The 20648-nt window shown below is 44.8% G+C and overlaps 1 protein-coding gene across 5 annotated transcripts in view; it reads right to left on the bottom strand.

The window, feature by feature from the left end:
- Positions 1-20248, bottom strand: part of SMOC1 (SPARC related modular calcium binding 1) — a 154282-nt gene extending 134034 nt beyond the window's left edge. For 4 of the 5 annotated variants that reach the window (XM_072839087.1, XM_072839089.1, XM_072839090.1 and 1 more), the window contains exon 1: positions 20092-20248. In XM_072839087.1, coding sequence (XP_072695188.1) covers positions 20092-20190 — 99 coding nt within the window. In that variant the 5' untranslated portion in view covers positions 20191-20248. The remainder of the gene's footprint in view (positions 1-20091) is intronic. The other variant, XM_072839091.1, reaches the window with a different exon arrangement.
- Positions 20249-20648: the final 400 nt, after the last annotated feature.

Below are 20648 nucleotides of genomic sequence, written 5' to 3'. Positions count from 1 at the left end.
GCCCTAACGACTTGGTCTTCTACAGAACCGGACACCAGTCTTTTAGAACTGCAGCTACCCAGCACATGAATGGCTCCAACCCACAAACAAAATGCTTTTCTACCCTCAAACATGAACATAACATCTAGGAAAGCAGTGGCCAGAGGCTTCAAAAGGCTCCTTTCCTTCCAAAGGAGCGTGTCTTGATATATATATAAGTACCTATTAGTGAAAGCAAATGGAATTTGCATTCATTTATGTTCTTTTAAGTCACAGGTTGCATAGGCCACGGGTCCAGGCCTTACCTAATAGATGTTGTTCCTTTCTACAACTTTAGCCTAAAGAAGTCTCAAACTACAGTGTGCATAAGAACCACCTGCAGTACTTTTGAGAAATGCACATTCCTGGATTTTGTAGCATCGCAGCTGAGCAACACACTATACTTTAGGAAATATACTCTTTGACAAATACACATCTACAGGATGTAACAAGATTCTTACCTGCTGGGTCTCAGCTCCTCAGAGAATAGGCCAAGATTTTGTTAATGACACCTAGTTATAGGCTGATATGACTTCTATGAGCTGGATCAGGCCACTGTGGTATGTGGTCATTAGCTCAGTCAGCATGGTGAGCACAGGGATGGGCAAGCACTCCTCACTGTGGTGCATAATTCACTCACTGTAGCACTGGGGAGCACCTGATTATTGGTTTTTTCATAATTAATACAAGGAGAGAGACTTTGGGTATTGGGGATAGGCAAGAACAATGTACCAGGGTCAAAGAAAAATCTCCTCATGCTTCCAGTAGGGGGAGGGAGAAGTACCCGTTATGAAATAGCCAGAGCAATTATTTTTAACAAGGCCTACCATCAAAAGAAACTATTTAATCAGAGCCTAACTTATTGGGGTTTTATCAGAACCTAATCAACCTGAGTGGGGAAGAGAAATACCGGTCCCCGGCCTGCTCTAGCCATCCTATCCCAGCTAAGGGAAGGAGAACACTGAGACATACTTGTGAAGTTCAGTCCAGAAGCCCAGGCTCACTAAAAGACTGAAACCTAATCATAGGACAACATAATGCTTCTTCACTCCCCATACCTCACCACAACTTCACAGTTATTTCCACACTATACAGCTAAAAGGCAAGGGGGAGCCTCACCTATAAAAAGTCAAAAGTAAGAATTGCATTGGGATTCTCCTCAGAAACCAAGCAAGCAAGAAGACAGCAGATGGCATATTCAATATGTTGTTGAGAGGGGAAAAACCATCAACCTTAGAATTCTGTGTCCTGATAAATTATTCTTCAAAGGTGAAGGAGAAATAAAGACTTTCTTAGATAGATAAAAACTAAGGAAATGTGTTGCCAGTAGACATGGCTTATAAGAAATGTTTTATAAAAAAGTTCTTCAGGTAGAAGAAAAATGATATTGGTCAGAATGCAGAACTACATAAAGAAAGAAAGAGCACTGAAGAAGGAAAACTTATTTTCCTTATTCTTAATTGATCTAACATGTAAGTTTGTTCAAAACAATAATAACAATGCATTCAATGATTGTAACATATATAAGTAAGATGAATTATATCAATGAAACAAAAACCAGGTTTGAAGAATTAGGAATATTTTGTTATATTATAAGGTATCTAGACTACACATGAAGCAATAGAGTGGTATTTCAAAGTGTACTTTGGTGCTGGGGAAACTGGGCCACTTTCTCATATCATACACAAAAATAAACTCAAAATGGATTAAAGACCTAGATGTCAGATCTGGAACCACAAAAAATCCTAGAAGAAAATGTAAGCAGTAATTTCTTTGACACTCACTGTAGAAACATTTTTCTAGATACGTCTCCTGAGGCAAGGGAAACAAAAGTTGAAAATAAACTATCGGGACTATGTCAAAATAAAAAGCTTTTGCACAGCAAAGGAAACCATCAACAAAATGGAAAGGCAATCTATGGAATGGAAGATATTTGGAAATGACATATCCGATAGGGGGTTAATATCCAAAATAGGTAGAGACATACAACTCAACACTAAAAATAGTAATAATAATAATCCAATTAAAAATGGGCAGAGGGCCTGAATGGACATTCTGCCAAAGAAGACATACAAATGGCCAACCAATACATGAAAAGATGCTCAACATCACTAATTACCAGGGAAATGCAAATCAAAACTACAATGAGATATCACAGTACACATGTCAGAATGACTAGAATCACATATGCAAGAAGTAACAAGTGTCAGCAAGGATGTGGAGAAAAGGGAACCCTCATGCACTGCTGGTGGGAATGCAAATTGACAAAGCCATTGTGAAAAACAGTATGGAGTTTCCTCAAAAAAATTAAAAATACATTTACCAGGGGCACCTGGGTGGCACAGTGAGTTAAGCAACCAACTCTTGGATTTAGCTCAGGTCATGATCTCAGGATTGTGAGATCCAGCCCCAAGTTGGCTCTGCACTCAGTACAGAGTCTGCTTGAGATTCTCTCTCCTCCCTTTGCCCCTCCTGCTCATGCTCTTGCTCGCTCCCTCGCTCTCTCTCTTTCTAAAATAAACAAATAAATCTTTAAAAAAAAATAGAATTACTATATGACCCAGTAATTCCGCTACTGGATATTTACCAAAAGAAAATACTAATTTGAAAATATGTACCCCTATGTTGATAGCAGCATTATTTATAAGAGACGAGATATGGAAGCAACCCAAGTGTCCATCAAGAGTTGAATGGATAAAGAAGATGTGGCACATATACGCAGTGAAACATTACTTAGCCATAAGAATGAGACCTTGCCATTGGCAGCGACATGGATGGAGCTGGAAAGTATTATGCTAAGTGAAATAAGTCAGATACAGAAGGACAAATACCACATGATTTACACTCATACATGGAATTTAAGAAACAAAACAAATGAATAAACAAAAGAAGAGTAAAAAGAAAATGGACTCTTAAATACAGAGAATAAACTGGCAGTTACCAGAAGGGAGAGGTAGTTAGGAGGATAGATAAGGTGGATAAAGAGGAACAAATTCCCAGTTATAAAATAAATAGGTCACAGAGATAGAAAAGTAAAACATGGAGAATACTGTCAATACTATTTTAACAAGGTTGTTTGGTGACAGATGGGGTCTACACTTATTGTGGCAAGCACTAAGTAAAGTACAAAATTGTTGAATCATTATGTTGGACATTTGAAACTAATATAATAACCCATGTTAATTACACTGGAATTTTAAAAATAACCAAGTAAAAAAGATATTTTTTTAAAAAGAAAGTGAACTTAAATTTGTTGTAAATGTATATTGCAAATTCTAGGGCAACTACTAAGAAAAGTTTTTTAAAAAGAAGTGTAAGGATGCCTGGGTGGTTCAGTGGTTGAGTGTCTGCCTTTGGCTCAGGTTGTGATCCCAGGGTCCTAGGATTGAGTTCTGCATCGGGCTCCCCACAGGGAGCCTGCTTCACTCTCTCCCTATGTCTCTCAGGAATAAATAAGTAAAATCTTTTTAAAAATAAAAATAAAAAAGTATAATTGATATGCTAAGAAGGAATGAAACAGAATTACATAAAATGCTCCACTGCAAGCACAAAAATGGAAAAAAGTGGAAGACAAAAATAGGAACCAAAAAATATGAACAAGGCATAGAAAACTATACAACTATGATACATACTGATCCAACTATACCGGTAATCACTTTAAGTATCAATGGTCCAAACATACCACTTTAAAATTATTTAGAAGGGAGAAAGATGGATAGGGTTGTCTAAGCCACCTTATCTCCCTCCAAGAAGCCGTGCAAACAGCCAGGAGTCTTCCTTTCTGAAATGCTGTCCTAAAAGCAGCAGGATGGGGTCTGGATCATACACAAGCTGTGCTGGGATTGGCTTACCAACCCAGGCCAAAGGTAAACTGGCATCAGATTAGAGGAGGAGGAGCAGCAGAGAAATCAGCACTGCTCCCCCCAGGTTTCTGGGGGCAGTGGCCTGGGGACCCGATCTGGGAACATCCTGGGCAGTCCACCCTGGGAAAAAGAAAACGAAGGAAGATTTCAGGAAGCAGAGTGTTGGCTAGAGGAGAAGACAGGGTCACACAGCACATGGAGAAAGATCACACCAAAAAGCATCTTTCCCTCCATGTAAGAGAGTCCTCCTGAGCAGATCCAGTTAGAAAGTGGAGGAATTTGATTTCTCTCTCTCTCTGTCTCTCTCTCTCTCTCTCTCTCTCTCTCACACACACACACACACACACTCAAAACTAATTTCAGTTAAAACAAAAGGTAATAGAACCACAGATTAGAAATCTTCCACATATTGATGGACTTTATAACTTTAATTCTGAGGGGGAAAACTAAGGGAAACAAAACAATTTGGGGTTCTTATATGAATCTCTCATATTTTCCTGTTATGCCCATTATTTTTATCCATAACTAACATTTACTGAGCAGCCTGCCATTATTTCTTTTTTTTTTATTTCTTTTTATTGTAGTTCAATTTGCCAACATATACATAGCACCCAGTGCTCATCCCGCCAAGTGCCCCCCCCCAATGCCCATCACCCAGTCACCCCCACCCCCCGCCCATCTCCCTTCCCACCACCACTTGTTCGTTTCCCAGAGTTAGGAGTCGCTCGTGTTCCATCACCCTCACTGATATTTCCCACCCATTTTCTCTCCTTTCCCTTTTTTTCCCTTTCACTATTTTTTATATTCCCCAAATGAAGGAGACCATATAATGTTTGTCCTTTTCCGATGGACTTACTTCACTCAGCATAATACCCTCCAGTTCCATCCATGTCGAAGCAAATGGCGGGTATTTGTCATTTCTAATGGCTGAGGAATATTCCATTGTATACATAGACCACATCTTCTTTATCTATTCATCTTTCGATGGACACCGAGGCTCCTTCCACAGTTTGGCTATTGGGGACATTGCTGCTATAAACATCGGGGTGCAGGTGTCCCGGCGTTTCATTGCATTTGTATCTTTGGGGTAAATCCCCAGCAGTGCAATTGCTGGGTCGTAGGGCAGATCTATTTTTAACTCTTTGAGGAACCTCCACACAGTTTTTCAGAGTGGCTGTACCAACCTGCCATTATTTCATTTAAGCTCCACAAGGACCCAATGAGGTAAGTAAAATCTTCAATTCACAGATGAAGGGGCTGAAATTCAGAGCTTAGTTAATCTGCGTAAGAACACATGGTGAGAAAGCACTAGAGCTAGGACGCAGGCCAGTTTCTTTAGCCCTATGCTAGCTGCCTTCTGGATGGGCAAGAAAGCAAACAGCTTGTCAGAAGGTTACGGCTCCATCTTCTCTCACCACCTAGCAATGATACGGGAGATGCATTTCATTCTCAAAGTAGCTGCAGCTTAATGGAAAGAAAAGCTGGAAACTAGGAATCAGCAGTAGATGGAGCTTAGACTGTGGGTCCTTTCTTTTTCTAGGCCTCTCCCTGGGTGGGAAGAAGGTATAACAACACACCACTATGAGAGGGTACATGATCCTCAAAGCCAAAGAGAAGTCAAGACAGATAGACATGATGCAGCCAGTTCTCTATTCAGCCCCTGCCTTCAGGCTGCCTGGGCCAGCACAGCCCTGGATCTGCCCTAAGGTTTTCAGAAGTCACTGCCAGACAGGCAGGGAGAAAATGCCCAACCAAGTGTCCTGGACACTTTCAAACTCTCTTTAACAAATACAAAGGGTTTCCACCTCAACCCTCAAACTGGATATTGATTTTAAAAAGGCTTCCCAGGAAAATATTGTACCAGCCATAAAACATGCCCCCTGGGCTCCAGACCATTTGCCATTTGATTCTGCATACGTCTGCACTGATTGCATTGCTTTTAACAAGCATTAAGAGTCTTACAGTAAGATCAACCTTGACTTCGTCAAACTGTATCAGTTCTGTCTCCTCTGCTGCATGTTCCTAACTGAAACTTTCAGCATTTGCAGAAATCAGGAATTCAACTCTTTTAGGAACTAAAAAACCAGAACCCTATGAAATGGAAGGTACAAGAACACCAATGTCAAGTGACAAGATTGGTGAAGATTTCACATGTCCTGAGTTTGGGGCCACAAGTAAATTGGTGAATTGGCCTAAGGCAACTCAGAACTACAGTCCTCTACTAGAATTCAAGCTAGGTCCCCCTCCTTGACAGAACCTTTGCCACTTTCCCACATTCTCCAGGTCATCTTAAATGCAAAAGTCAGAAACCGAGCAAAGAGGGAAGAATCTGAATTCTGGCTCCGGCTCTGCCACTCGTTGGCTGTGTGGACTGGGGACAGGTCTTACCTTGGGCATAAAAGGAAGGCATGCCTGAGATTTCTTCCCACTGTGGGATTATGCCATCAAGCTTATCTCATTTAAGGGGCCCTCCAGAATCATCCTCATCTGGCCTATTTATCCTACCTGGAAAAAGTCCAAATTTTTCCTGTGTTCCCATTTTCCTATCAGCTCTTAATTTCAGAACATCTGTATTGGTAGTAACCTTGGGGGTCATTTAATCTCCCTTTAATAGAGGAAGGAACTGATCCCACAGTAACAGGAGAGCTCCCTCTTCACCAGGCTGTGGCTGTCAGTGTCCAGCAACACTTCTTACCTCATATCCCACCCCATCACTCTGCTGGTTACAAATGCTCCAAATGCCAACATGGACACTGTGCTTGTTGCCCTCATATCCTTTTCACTCCCCTATCTTGTGCAGCCATGTGGTCAGGGGAGGGAGGAAGCACAACCTGACCCCATGCTCCAGAAATGGATACCCTGTCTCCTACCCTGCCAGTGACTGCCCTAAGGAATCTAGAACTAAGTCACTCACAGCATGGCACTCTCCTGGCCAAAGAAATTGGTTAAAAGAATGGGCATTTGACCCAGTTTAAATTGATAGGCTAAAAGCTAAAGTTTTCTTACACTGTCTAGGAATGAAGGCCCTCTTCTGAAAGGGCTACTTCAAGTCAATTCTCTCTTCTGTATTCTAGAACATAAGATATTTGGATAAGAAATACAGAATCAGGGACACCTGGGTGGCTCAGTGGTTGAGCGTCTGCCTTTGGCTCAGGTCGTGCTCCTGGGGTCCTGGGATCAAGTTCTGCGTTAGGCTCCCTAAGGGAGCCTGCTTCTTCCTCTGCCTGTGTCTCTGCCTCTCTCTGTGTCTCTCATGAATAAATAAATACAATCTTTAAAAAAACAAAAGTACAAAATCATTGCAACAATTCTGAATGAAATGCTAGGCTTGAAACTGAACAGACAACACAAAAGGCAGAGGGGAATGTTTGATGGTATAAATAAGATGCTGAATCAAACCAATCCTGAAACCCACCTTGTACTTTCCTTGGGTAAACCAGTTCAAAATGTGGTATCTGTTCTTATTATAAATTCCCAACTGATGTGTACATACCAAAGATTATACACAAAGCTGATCTACAATTACACTTTAAAGACCTTTTGATTAGCACTAGAGAGTAAAACCAGCTCATGCTCTTACTGCTTCCACTAGATTCTTCCAAGAAGATTCTCCTCCCTAGGCCAACCACCAAGAACTCAGAGCAGGTATCCCTCTTGGAGCTCTGCAGTCACACACAGCCTCCCCATCAGGAGGCCACTTCTGAGAAGTAAACAGTGGCAACTAAGTCCCTTTCCTCTGTCAGCAACACCAGAGACAAGAAAGATGGCAATGCCACACAAAATGTAGAAGCCCTTTTCAGTATAACCTGTTATTTGTTTCAAAATCATTGATAATTCCTAATAAACTAATGGATTCCCAAATGATGCTAATATGAAGGTGTTATGTGCTTCTTGGTGGAAGTACAGATCAACTCCCACAAAATATACTTGCTAAAAAAAATCAAATCTGGTGGTAGATCAGTCAGTTAAGTGTCTGCCTTCACCTCAGGTCATGATCCCAGGATCCTGGGATCAAGCCCCGTGTCAGACTCCCTGCTCAGCTCTCTCTCTCTCTCTCTCTCTCTTTCTCAAATAAATAAATAAAATCTTTTTTTTAAATATCAAATCTGAAAAAAAATTAAATATCAAATCTGTATCTCATCAAGTCTCTAGATCCACCTCTCATTTTATAAGAAATATAAAGGATAGAGGAACGTGTTACACAACACTATGGGAATGTAGTCAATAAATCTAGTGCAGAAAACCCTGGAACAACTTGTTTATTAAAAAATAAATTACAGGGATCCCTGGGTGGCGCAGCTGTTTAGCGCCTGCCTTTGGCCCCGGGCGCGATCTTGGAGACCCGGGATCGAATCCCACATTGGGCTCCCGGTGCATGGAGCCTGCTTCTCCCTCTGCCTATGTCTCTGCCTCTCTCTCTCTCTCTCTCTCTATCATAAATAAATAAAAATTTTAAAAAATAAAATAAAATAAATAAATAAATTACAAAGTAAAGTGGAGGTAGAGGGGAAACTCATAGATTCAAAGATATTTTAGATACAGATTAACCAATATGTGGACCTTATTTGGATCTTTTTTTCAAACTAACATAAAACCACAACTAAGAGACAATCAGGGAAATCTGAATATTAATTGAATTATATTATACAGGTTTCCCCTGCTATCTCAGAGTACAGCCTTCCTATGAAACATCTCATAAGCAGAGAGCCATAAAGTGAAGAAGCAATTACCATTAACTTACTTAGAAAAATTTTTCAGCATTCCCAGACCCAATATATAACCTCTTGGGCTTTTCTGATACCTTAGGACACAGCTCGTTAATTGATGCACAAAAGAAATCGAGAGAAAGCACATGTGCTCACAGACACAGTTCAAAGTTCTGACGGCTTGAGGCTGAGATGCTGCTGAGTGTGGTTCCCTTGGAAGAAGATGCACCTACCTCTATAAGGGCTTGCTGCAAAGCAAACGCTGAATGCTATTTTTGCTTTCTTACTCTCTTTTTGTAAAGGCAAAAATCCTCCTGAGATTTCTGTGGGTTAGTGAAAACTGGTACTATTGTAGGTCTTTCATAAAAGCAAAGTGGCCGAATGCCAACTTCTAAAACATGGGGAATACCTGTATTAAGCAATTATTAATATTCTTTGGTTGTGATACAGTATTGTGGTTAGGTTTGTCTTTATCTTTTAGAGATCTATTTGAAAATATTTACAGTTGATAAAATATAATGTCTGAACTTGCAAAATAATCTGAAGACGGGTATGGGGATGGGTGAAAGAAACAAGGTTGGCTAGTAGTTATTCATTGTTGAAGCTGTGTAAGGGTTCCACGGGAATTCGTTATACTACTCCCCTTTTTGTGTGTATTTGGAAGTTTTCATAATAAGGAAATGTTTTTTAAATGAATGGAACAGATCCAAAGATGAAGGAGAGTCTGAATGCTTTGCCAAAGTCCTAGTGTCTTTTCCAGAATAGCCTGCTTACCCAAAGTAACACTTTTTAATATAAATTTCCCCAAGTAATTCCTTTGATGGAATACTTTCAATTGACACATCTTCTTTCCAAATATTATTCGCAATTTCTGAAATACAGGACAGGTGTTCTTTCCATAGGGTACATTAAAAAGTATAGTTCATAGAAAATATAAACTATCAAACATTAAATGGATGGCCAGTGTGGTGTATCTCACACTGTTTGTGCAACTTTAGAAACTTATTCATCTTATTTTCTACACCCTTAGCAGGCAAAGACCTTTCTCATCCTGATACCAAAGACAGAAACCATAATGACATATTAGATACATAAAGATGTAAAATTTAGTAGATTGAAACCACTGTCTTTTTATAGTGAAAGGCATTTGCCAGACATGATAGAAAAACAGATTAATATCCTTAGTATTAAAAAAACAAAAACTCTTCTAAGTCAGCCAGTGAGGCAGGGGGAAAAAATTACCACACTTATTTTTTAAATTAGCAAAAAAAATCTGAACAGCTGATTCCTAAAAGAAAAAGCTAATGCAGAGGTGAGAGAAGGAGCCACACCTGCACCCAGCCCTGGGCTGGGAGGAGGCATGGCCTCAGGGCCTCAGGAGGGCTGGAGGAAGGTGGCCAGCAATGCAAGGAGGCAGGGGAGCTGTATGTTTGGCTGAATGGCTCTGAACATGTTCTTCTGGGGAAAGAAAAAGTGTGATTAGCAGCACGGAGCAGACAGGGGAGCAGAGTACCCCGCAAAGAGGCATCACTTTTATTGTGTGCTCTTAAATTTTGTTGTGATGTATCCAAATGGATTTTTATCTTTTCTGGAAGATTTTATCATGCTTTATGTAAGTGCAAAATAGAATTTAAAAATCCAGGTATTCACCACCCATTTTATTTTTTAAAAAAATAAGTTCTTTTTTAAAAAATTTTTAAAGATTTTATTTGCTTATCTAAGAGAGAGAGAGAGAGAGAGAGAGACTGCTCACAAGCAGGGGGAGCTGCAGAGAGAGAGGGAGAAGCAGGCTTCCCGCTGAGCAGGGAGCCCAATATGGGACTTGATCCCAAGATCCCAGGATCACAACCTGAGCTGAAGGCAGATGCTTAACAGATTGAGCCACCCAGGTGCCTAGCCTCCTGCTTTAAAAACGTAAAACATTAGGGATCCAATGCAAGCTTTCCATGTCCCCTTCAGTGTGTCACTCACCCTCCTGCCTTCACATCTAAGTAACCCCTAACCTGAGCTTTAGAGTTATTATTGCCCTTAATTTTCTCATGCATTCTTTACATATGATGCACTCCTAAACAATATATTGTTTTTGCATGCTTTCAACCTTTATATAAATAGCATAATGTATGTGTTCTTGTACATTTTGCCTTGCTTCACCCAACATTTTGACTATAAAGTTGATCCATAAAAATGAGTACAGCTTTAGCCATTTTTGCTGCTGTGTAGTGTTCTACTTTTTGTATATACTATCATTCATATTTCTAGTCTCCTGTTGATGAGCATTTACCTGATTTCCAATCTTGTTATTGCTACCAAACAATGCTGCTATCAATGCCCTTAAACATGTGTCTTGGCCCATATTTAAGTGTGTTTCTCTAGGGCATATACCAGAGTGAAAGTAAGAAGTCAATTTTACAAAGTGATCATGCTAATTTATATTCCCACCAGCAGCAGTAAGTACATTTTTATACTTATGTCCCGTGCTAAGGTTAATTGGAAACTCTCCTTTTAAAGCAGACTGAGTTCAAAACATGCTGAAGATGAGTAGAAGGCCTGGTCCTAATGGTGACTAAACCTGAAGATCAGCCTAACTCATGAGCACAGGCTGACTGAGATGTGAACTGAATCCAAGAGGACTCAGGCTGGATTGAGACAGGTTTGGGACTTTTTTCTTTAATCATGCGTGTTTTAATCTTTATTATTGTCTTCTAAGATTAAAAAATGTTCATCGTAAATAAAATTAGTTTAATAATTACTAAAACAAGGGGCACCTAGGTGGTGCAGTCAGTTATGCGTCTGCCTTTGGCTTGGGTCATGATCCCGAGGTCCTGTGATCAAGCCCCATGTCAGGTTCCTTGCTTGGCAGGGTGTCTGCTTCTCCCTCTGCCTACTCCCCACACCCACTTGTGTCCTCTCTCTTGCTTGCAGTATCTGTCAAATAAATAAAATTTTTAAAAAATAATAATTACTAAAACACATTTCATAGAAATGGAGCATCCCCATGATAATCACCATTAACCACATGACTTATAATCCACCCAGTTTTTCTATACATAAACCAACATTTTTGTTTTGCACAAACTGGATCATATACTCTGATTTTCAGTTTATGGTTTGTTAGTTTTTTTAACTGTTCAATATATCTTCACAAGGAAAGACACAATCTACATTTGTTGAAAGTTTTATTGTTCAACGAACATTTACTAAAGCACCTATTCTTGGGCAGGATAGAGTCTATAAAGAAAATTAAGTAACTCCACCATTAAGAGACTCCACTTTAAAAGGAAAGAAACCAATAGGTGTGGGTCATCATAATGGCCTCGATTATCAGGCACCATCTATGAGCCAGGCAATATACTGGACCCTTAATGAATGTGGTAAGCAGAAAAATGGCCCCTCAAAGATGTCCATGTCTTAATCCTAATAATGCCATGTTACATGGCAAGGAGGAATCAAGATTGCTAATCAGCTGACCAGGAGATAAGGAAAACATCTAGACTGATTGATTGATATAATCAATCACAAGAGTCCTTGTGGTATTTGTTACAGCAGGAAGAGGAAGCTAAGACACTCCACTTGCATCCTCCCCGCCATCCTGGACATAGAGGCTCAGACCTCCATTGGATAAATCAGGGAACTGAGGACCCATGGAGTTAAATTACTAGCCCAGGATCACAATGGCAGAGCCAGGGTCAAACTTGGGCCTGTCTACCTCCAAAGTCTTTGGTGAGGCTGCCCCACCACCTTCCTGCATATGGTTGGAAGTGCACCACTGGGCAGATGGGGATGTGCACTGACACGGGGCTAAGCAAAGCACGGGGTGCAGGGAGAACTGTTCTTGGGGCCGGCCTGGGGGGACTGTGTGGAGCCATTTGAGCCCTTCAAATGATGGGCAGAATTTTGACAGACAGAGATGGGAAGGAAAAGAGAGGTTAGGAAATACAGTGTAGTTTAGTACGGCCAAAATCTGGGGCCCGTAGTGGCATCCGGTGGGAGGTAGGGCTGAGCACGATGGCTAGAGACTAGTATTGCTCAAGATGAAATCCACTAGCTATATATGGCTCCTAACATTAAAATTTTAAATAACTGAAATAAAATTAATTAAAAATTCAGTTCCTTGGTTGCACTAATCACATTTAAAACTTTGACAGCCGGGGATCCCTGGATGGCTCAGTAGCTTGGTGCCTGCCTTCGGCCCAGGGCATGATCCTGGAGGCCCGGGATCGGGTCCCACATTGGACTCCCTGCATGGATGGAGCCTGCTCCTCCCTCTGCCTGTGTCTCTGCCTCTCTCTCTCTCTCTCCGTGCCTCTCATGAATGGATTAATAAAATCTTTAAAAAAAAAAAAAACTTTGACAGCCACGTGTGTCTAATATTGGACAGTGCAGATATAGAACATTGCCATCCCAGCAAAAAGGGCTGTGGGACAGGGCTGCTGACAAAGGGAAGTCACTGTGTTCAAGCTGGTCAGCAGCACCTGCATCCGAGGGAGCGGGGAGCAATCCGTGGGCTTTCACAACACTCTCCACCTCACTTTCCTACCTATTATCTACTTCGGTGTCCTCTCCCCAGTTTTGCAGAGTTCTCCAGGAACAGATACACAATAAACAACCACCAAAAATACTTAAAGCTCCCAGCACTGTCCTAGAGATGCTTCCCTAGTCCTAAAAATGAACTATTCTGGGAAGTAGGTCCAGTTTTTCCCCATTGTCAATACTTAAAAAAAAAAAGAGAGGGGGCACCTGGGTGGCTCAGTGGTTGAGCATCTGCTTTGATTCAGGTTGTGATTCCAGGGGCCTGGGATCGAGTCCCGCATGGGGCTCCCCACAGGGAGCCTGCTTCTCCCCCTCCCTATGTCTCAGCCATTCTCTCTGTCTCTCATGAATAAATAAATAAAATCTTTAAAAAAAAAAAAAAAAAAAAAGGAAGAACATTCAGCCCTTATCTGAATCAAATCCATGCTGCCCTGTGAAATGGTTTCTAAAAAGGAAGGGCAGAGTCACTCATATTTGTATAGTATTTGTCGGGTTTCAGAGCATCTGCTGCATTGTCTCCTGGAACCTCACTGAGTACTGTCTTCCCAGAGGAGGTGAGGGGGGTTGGGGGGGGAGGGCTGGACTGAAGCTCCAGCTCCCCTGAGCAGCCTTTCCCCTCTCAGCAGAGGCTGCCCCCACTCTGGCTCCGAAAAAAGGAGGCTGAAATCAATGTCTGGGAAGTACGCAGGGCTCCACACCTAACAAGCTTAGATTTCTGCCAAAGGTAAGATTATTTTGTGATCTAGCAATTGAGTTTAGAATGATGTCAGATGCAAAGGGAAATCCAATTAATTGCTATAATGACCCATGTTGCTTTGGGGTCTTTATAGGGCTGTTGGGAGTGTTCTCAGAGATCCAATTCTCCTATCCCCCCGCTGACGCTGGATGCGTGCAGAGCACATATGTACAATGCTAACCCTGTTTGGCAGGCCTCGCAAGCAGCTCCGATCGATTTCTCATCCGCAACTCAACCCTTGTCCTCTCCCAAACAGCTCCGCGGTGACAAACGAGGAAGGAGGGGGCCTCCGCACGGACATCCCCCCCACGGCCAGCAATGCCAAGAACTTGGCTGCTTAAACAATAGATCTCTATGTGGTGGGGAGAGAAAGGGTGCCCTGTACCTGCAGCAAGGCTATGCTCCCTTCCCCCAGGCTCTGCCAGGGGGGTGAGGGAAGAGGCCAGAATGAAGACAGGCATCAAACCAGAAACACTCCCTTGTCCCCCCACCCCCCACCCCCTCAAGGGGCAAGGAAGGCCTCTGACCCAAGCATCAGCTAGTGAACTTTTCTACTCTGTGGGGCTGCGACTCAGATGTACAGAGTTGATCCCCCTGAGCAAGGGAGAGGGAAGACTGCCCACTGCCGACTCAGCCTTACAAATGAGCCCTTTGGCCAGCTGATGTAGATATTTATGCCAGGGCCTGGGCCTGCTCTGGATGTAAGCAGCCAAGAATTGAAACAAAAGCCAATAATCACTCCCCAACGTGGTATTTTTAGGTAGGGCCACATGCACATCTGGAAGAGGGGGAGCAAAAGGAAGCAAGACAGGAGTCCCTACTCTGGGAACTTTTGTTCGTCTGACTATGGATGCCAAGAATTAAATTAATCAAACTTTAGTGCATGACACTCAAAACCGGTCTACGCAGGGCCCACTTTCATTTTTTCATCTAATCAGCCACTAATCTTTACTAATGGACAGATACTTTCAAACCCATCCTTCTCTCCCCCAAGAGGTAAAGTATTGACACTGACTTACACTCACCATATGGCTTATCCCACCATGTGGTTCCAACTGCCTGCTCTCCAGTAACTTCACCCTAAATCCTGTGTCTGGCATTACCTTGCTCTTCCTTTCCTAGAGCATTATTATAGCTATACATATTCCTAGAAGATATTTTCTTTAATCTTAGCTCTTTTTAAATTTAGAAAAGATGATACGCTGCATCTTTTGATGTATTTCTTTTACTTAATATCATATTACTGAGATTCATCCATATTTTTGCATGTCACTGTTGTTCACTTGTTCTGCTGAGTAGTATTCTCCACTGTATGAATACATCAACTAATCTTTCCTCTAACTAGTAGCTTTTCCAGGCTTGTAGTATTGTGAACATGGTTCCTTAGGTCTCCTTCTGGACTTGAGTTTCTCTTGGGCATATGTACCTAAGAGTGGAATTGCTGGGCCATAAGAAATGTGACTTTCAACTTTGAGAGGTAATGAGATAATATCAAAGTATTTTCCATTTGGGGTGCCTGGGTGGCTCAGTCAGTTAAACATCTGTCTTTGGCACAGGTACTGATCCTGGAGTCCAAGGATCAAGCCCCATATCAGGCTCTCTGCTCAGCAGGAAGTCTGCTTATCCCTCTCCCTCTGCTCCTCCCCTCACCCCACTCCTGCTCACTCCCTCTCAAATAAATAAATAAAATCTTTCTTTAAAAAAAAGTGTGGGGGGGATCCCTGGGTGGCTCAGCGGTTTGGTGCCTGCCTTTGGCCCAGGGTGCGATCCTGGAGTCCTGGGATCAAATCCCACGTCGGGCTCCCGGCATGGAGCCTGCTTCTCCCTCTGCCTGTGTCTCTGCCTCTCTCTCTCTCTCTATCATAAGTAAATAAATAAATCTTAAAAAAAAAAAAACATTTTTTAAAAAAGCATTTTCCATTTGATAGAATATCCTACAGTTTCTTTTTTTTAAAGATTTTATTTATTTATTCATGAGAAACACAGAGAGGGGAGAGAGAGAGAGAGAGAGAGAGAGAGGCAGAGACACAGGCAGAGGGAGAAGCAGACTCATGTAGAGAGCCCGACGTGCGACTTGATCCCGGGTCTCCAGGATCATATCCTGAGCTGAAGGCAGCACTAAACCGCTGAGCCACCCGGGCTGCCCTTTCCTACAGTTTCTAAGATGATTATTTCTTCTTCCTATCCTCAGTTTCATTCCTTTAAATTTCACATGTCAGTTCTATCAAAATGTTTAAACCAAGTTCTTTGCCTAACACCTGAGTAGCATTTCATATAAATCCCCCAGGTAATAAGAAGGGTGTCTGTGCAGACACAAGGACCCACCCCAGTCCAGACATTGAGGCAGACTAGTCAAAAGGAAAGGAACTGTCTAGAAGCTGCTTCACATTTGGGAAATGCAAAATAGAAACAGGGATTAGGATAGAGCCACAGCCTGTTCCCCATCCAAGTTTGCTTACTCCGTCCTTCCTCCTCCAAGCCTCCCATAACCACCACACATACTAATTTTTAAACAAAGAACAAAAGCCTAAAAATGGGGGGAAATTACTTGTGAAGTGACCAGTTTCAGGTTTAAATGAGAGCAAGGGGTCTAGCTTGGACATCACTGTAGAGTCTGATTCATTTCAGTAAACATTTACAGAACGCTTTGCATTTTGACCTAGCACACTGACAAATAAGATCTCTATTCTGCCCTCAAGGGAGTGTGAGTTTGTTCTTTCACAAGACAGGGTTGTTTGTGATGTGCCAAGGGAGCAAGTTAGTGCCGAAAAGGTGGATATGCTGGCCTGATCTCGAGATGCTCACCATAGGAGGATCAGCAAAAGTTAGAACACAAGTGAACCAGATACAGGAGTTGGTTGATTCTCACCAAAAGGGTGTTCTGCAGGAAAGTTCCTGGAGAGTAATGCAGGAGCTGAGTTCTGAAGAGCAAACGAAGCCAGTGAGAGGAGAGAGAACAAATAAAGAATATACATAAAACAAGAAACCAAATTCCTTACTCAGACTTCTTGACCTTCCCATTTTCTCCTATTTTCAAACTTGTTAAATCTATTTCCTGCCTCCAGTCGTGCTAAAGCACTAAGAAAAGTGGAACCCGTGGAAGGCTGTTCAACATGCACCGTCTCACTGGTTTTCCATAAACAACAACAAAGTCCATCCCCACCAGGCGCCTGGCCCTGTGCTGAGCCCTGGGGATGTGCTAGTAGATGGGTCCTGTTCCCGGCGTCACCCAGCTCCTGGGCTTCCAGGGCAGCAGAGAATTAGACAAAGACAGGCAGTTGACTTGGCCTGACCATCAGCCAGACTCCATCAGCCTGGGAGAGCCCCTCCCCCGCCCCACCCTCTCCTGAACCATTTTCAGTAAATTGTACAGGATTAAAGAAATGGCTGCCTCGTCGGTAATTAAAAGGATCCTGACCAGCGTCCCAGGTAGCCAAGTGGCTGCTCAGAACTCAGAGACCAAAAAATCAGGTGCTTCCTACATAATAGCCTCCAATCTGATACTTGATAGCTGTTGGTTTCCAGAGTCAAACAAATGTCAGGAATTTTATGAAGGCAGGAAGCAAATAAGGGAGCAAGGATTGGGGTCTAGGCCTCGGGGGAGCTCAATTAGTGAGCCAGATAAAATTAAACCAAAAGGGCATGCTCTCGGTTTCCTAGAAAGCCAGCTGGAAAAGATGCCAGTCCTTAAGCCTCTGTCACTCAAAAGATTAACAGAAGAGACCTAGGGGTGCCCAAGGGAATACTGCAACAAGCCAGATGTTTCTGCTCCTCCTCTGACGCGGCCACTGGCAACCAGAGCCACACTTCTCAGGCCACCAAGAAGCCGCAGAAAAGAGCCAGACTCTTTGGAGGTAGGTTGAGACTCAAAGACATCACCTTTTAGTGATTCAGACACCAAAACATATTATCAGTGCTTTCTTACAGACTCCCCTGATGCACCCAGGTTCAGCACTGTCTCACTGAGCCATCTCTGCCTCTAACAGGAACAGCACTGCTGAGGTGGGGGGGGGCAGTTAAGGGGGGTGAACAGTCCCTGCAGCTGCTTGGTGGCAGGGAAAGCACACCACCTGTAAATCTATATAAACTGAGATTTGGCTCCCAAAGCTCCATATGCACTGAGAGTGTTTCAAGCAAGCCAGTTGGATTCCCGGAGTCTCACTTGCAAAATGGCACTAAAAAGACCCCCCCTCCTTGTTCTTCTAAGCATAAGGGATCGAGGAAAGTGCCTAGTCCCCGTGTTCCTGAATGGCAGCTCTTAATGTGGCCTATACATGCACCCAAGTAACCACACACTCAAGACAACAGCTTCCCCTTGGTGCTTTTTAAACGTGTGTGTGTGAGAGAGAGACAGACAGACAGACAGACGGACAGAGACAGAATGCAGCTGGAATCCACACAAGCCTATTGACGGTTCCTGTTTTGTTTCATCATGTCTATCAAATTATTAAACTAAAGAAGCTGGAGGGAAACCTAACCAATGTCCCCATTTTTCCCTGGAGCCCCTAGTGTTCCTCCAAAAGTTGCTTCCTCCAATTTCAGGAGGCAGAGAAGGAAAGCCATATGGCTTGAGATGCTAGACATGCCCAGCAGCAAGCGAGCCCCCTACCATTTGTCTCCAGGCCTCTCCTGTGGGCGGGCATCCAGATTTCAGTCGGGGTGCTCTGGTCTGCGTCTGTGTCTTGACTGTTCCTAATTATTGGAGGGAACGCTGTGGCTCTCCTGACCTCGGAGTTTAAGAGCTGCGAGTCCTAATATCAAACCAAGCAGCTTCATTTAAAAGCCATCCTCATCTGCATCCATAAAAGTCCCTCCCGGAGCCCACGCCTGCCCCAGCTTCGGAACGCCTGCTGTCGAGGATTTACGACACGCCCTGGATCTAATCTGCAGCACCTTAACTGCTCCAGTGGCACATCTGGTCATAAAAGCAAAGGCCGGCACAACACGGCGACAAACACTTTTCTTTCCTAAGTGGCTGCAAATCTGATCTCACGGTGATAGCGGGGCTCCCACGTCAGCAGCCAGCATCTGGGCAGTCATTAAGACTCATCAACCTTTGCAAGGCTTTTCCCCCACACACAACAGCTATAAAGATGATTTCGCATATAGCAAGAGCTAGGAATAAAGAACCTGTGATCTGAACAGGTGGCAATGGGGCTAGGCCCAGAGATATCCAGGAAAAGCCCAGGTTGGTTAAGGAGCCAATCTTGTTTGCACAAAGATCCCAGCTGCTTCCACCCGGACTCTCAGGCTGCCAGTTGGGGCAAGCAGCTATCCCGAGAGACTGCCCTGACATAAGCTGATTCTTGGCCAGAGATCGTCTGGATTAAGTTTGGTCAAATGAACCACCAGGTGGTTTAAGAGCACATTTTTTTAAGGCAGCGGAATCCTTCAAGTAGACCAACGCTGGGGGGGGGGGGGGGGGGGGACAATAACCTAGACCAGAAAGGAACACAATGCCTTCAGTTCCAGGCGAGTTTACAATGCTCTGGACAGCCTGTCCTGCGCACAGAATTGGCACGTTTCAGATGACTCGGAAACTCCAATCAGACCAAGGTTCAACAAGTAGTTCAACCTCCCAGCCCGGGAGCCAGGGGAGGGGACTCCTGAACACCGCGCAGCTCCTCTCCGCAGCCCCCCACCTCCACCCCTCCTCCGGGGCTGTGCCCAGGAGAGAGCATTAAAATTATCTGCTGTGGGTTTTACGAGCAGCGATCGCTTTGTAAAACAACAGCAACACAAGGTCCTTGCGTGGCTCTCGGGTAACCTAAAACTCTGGAGGCAGAGCTGCCCCCGCCGCCCGCCAAGGACGCCGGCGCACGGGACCCGGACCCGGACCCGGACCCGGACCCGGACCCGGACCGACCGGGCGCAGCGTGAGACCGCAGGGCAGCGAGCCTCTGTCGCACGCTGGAGGCACCCGCTCGCAGCAAAAATGCCCCGGGAGAAGATACGGGGGCAGAAAACCCAACAGTGACAGTTCGAGGGCGAGGGGGGGGAGGGGGGAGGCGCTGCAAGAAAGGATGGGGGTGGAGGTGGGGGGAGAACGAGAGAAATGTTGATTCGCCCAGAAGCCCGAGGGGACTGCGTGGTAGGTGCTGGGGGGTGGGGGTGGGGGTGGGGGTGGGGGCCCCGAGGTCGGACACCTCCCTTTCTCTGCCACCCCCCGCCCCCAGGGATGCGGGCAGGCGACCTCGGCCTCCGTCCGCAGGTGGGCGCGCGGCCGGGGCGCACTTACCCTGGGGCCCGTGGTGCGGTGGCCGCCAGCTGGGGACAGCTGCACCAGCACGAGCAGCAAGTGGGGCGTGAGCAGGCGGGCGCAGCGCGCGGGCAGCATGGTGCCAGGCGGGCCGGGCAGCCGGCTGCGGGCGGGGGGCGCGGGCTCCGCGGGGCGCGCGGCTGCGCCTGCCTTCCTGTGTCCGGGGGCCCGGCGGCTGGCGGCGGCCGGCGGCTGGCGGCGGGGCTGCCTCGGAGCGCGCGGTCGTGAGCCGCCGGGGAGGCCGCTGGAGCGCGAGCGTGTGCTCTGCGCGCGGCGCGCGGCTCGGCAGGGCCGCGGCGGCAGCAGGTTGGACGCCAGAGCCCGGGCCATGGGAATTCCCGTTATAAACCCCCGGGGGGGCGGGGCGGAGCCGGGCGGCCCTGACTGACGGGCCGACGGGCCCGTAGCAACCGACCCTCCGGCAGGTGAGAGCCAATGGGAGAGCGGAAAGCGGGGCGGCTCGCGCTCACCCCCGCCGAGGAGCGACACCCGCTCGCTCTGCCGGACGGGGCTCCCCGAGACCCCGGGAGGAAGGG

The sequence above is a fragment of the Canis lupus genome, chromosome 9, assembly GCF_048164855.1.
Source record: "Canis lupus baileyi chromosome 9, mCanLup2.hap1, whole genome shotgun sequence".
Classification (NCBI taxonomy): Eukaryota; Metazoa; Chordata; class Mammalia; order Carnivora; family Canidae; genus Canis; species Canis lupus.
This window is presented reverse-complemented; position numbering and strand designations above follow the sequence as displayed.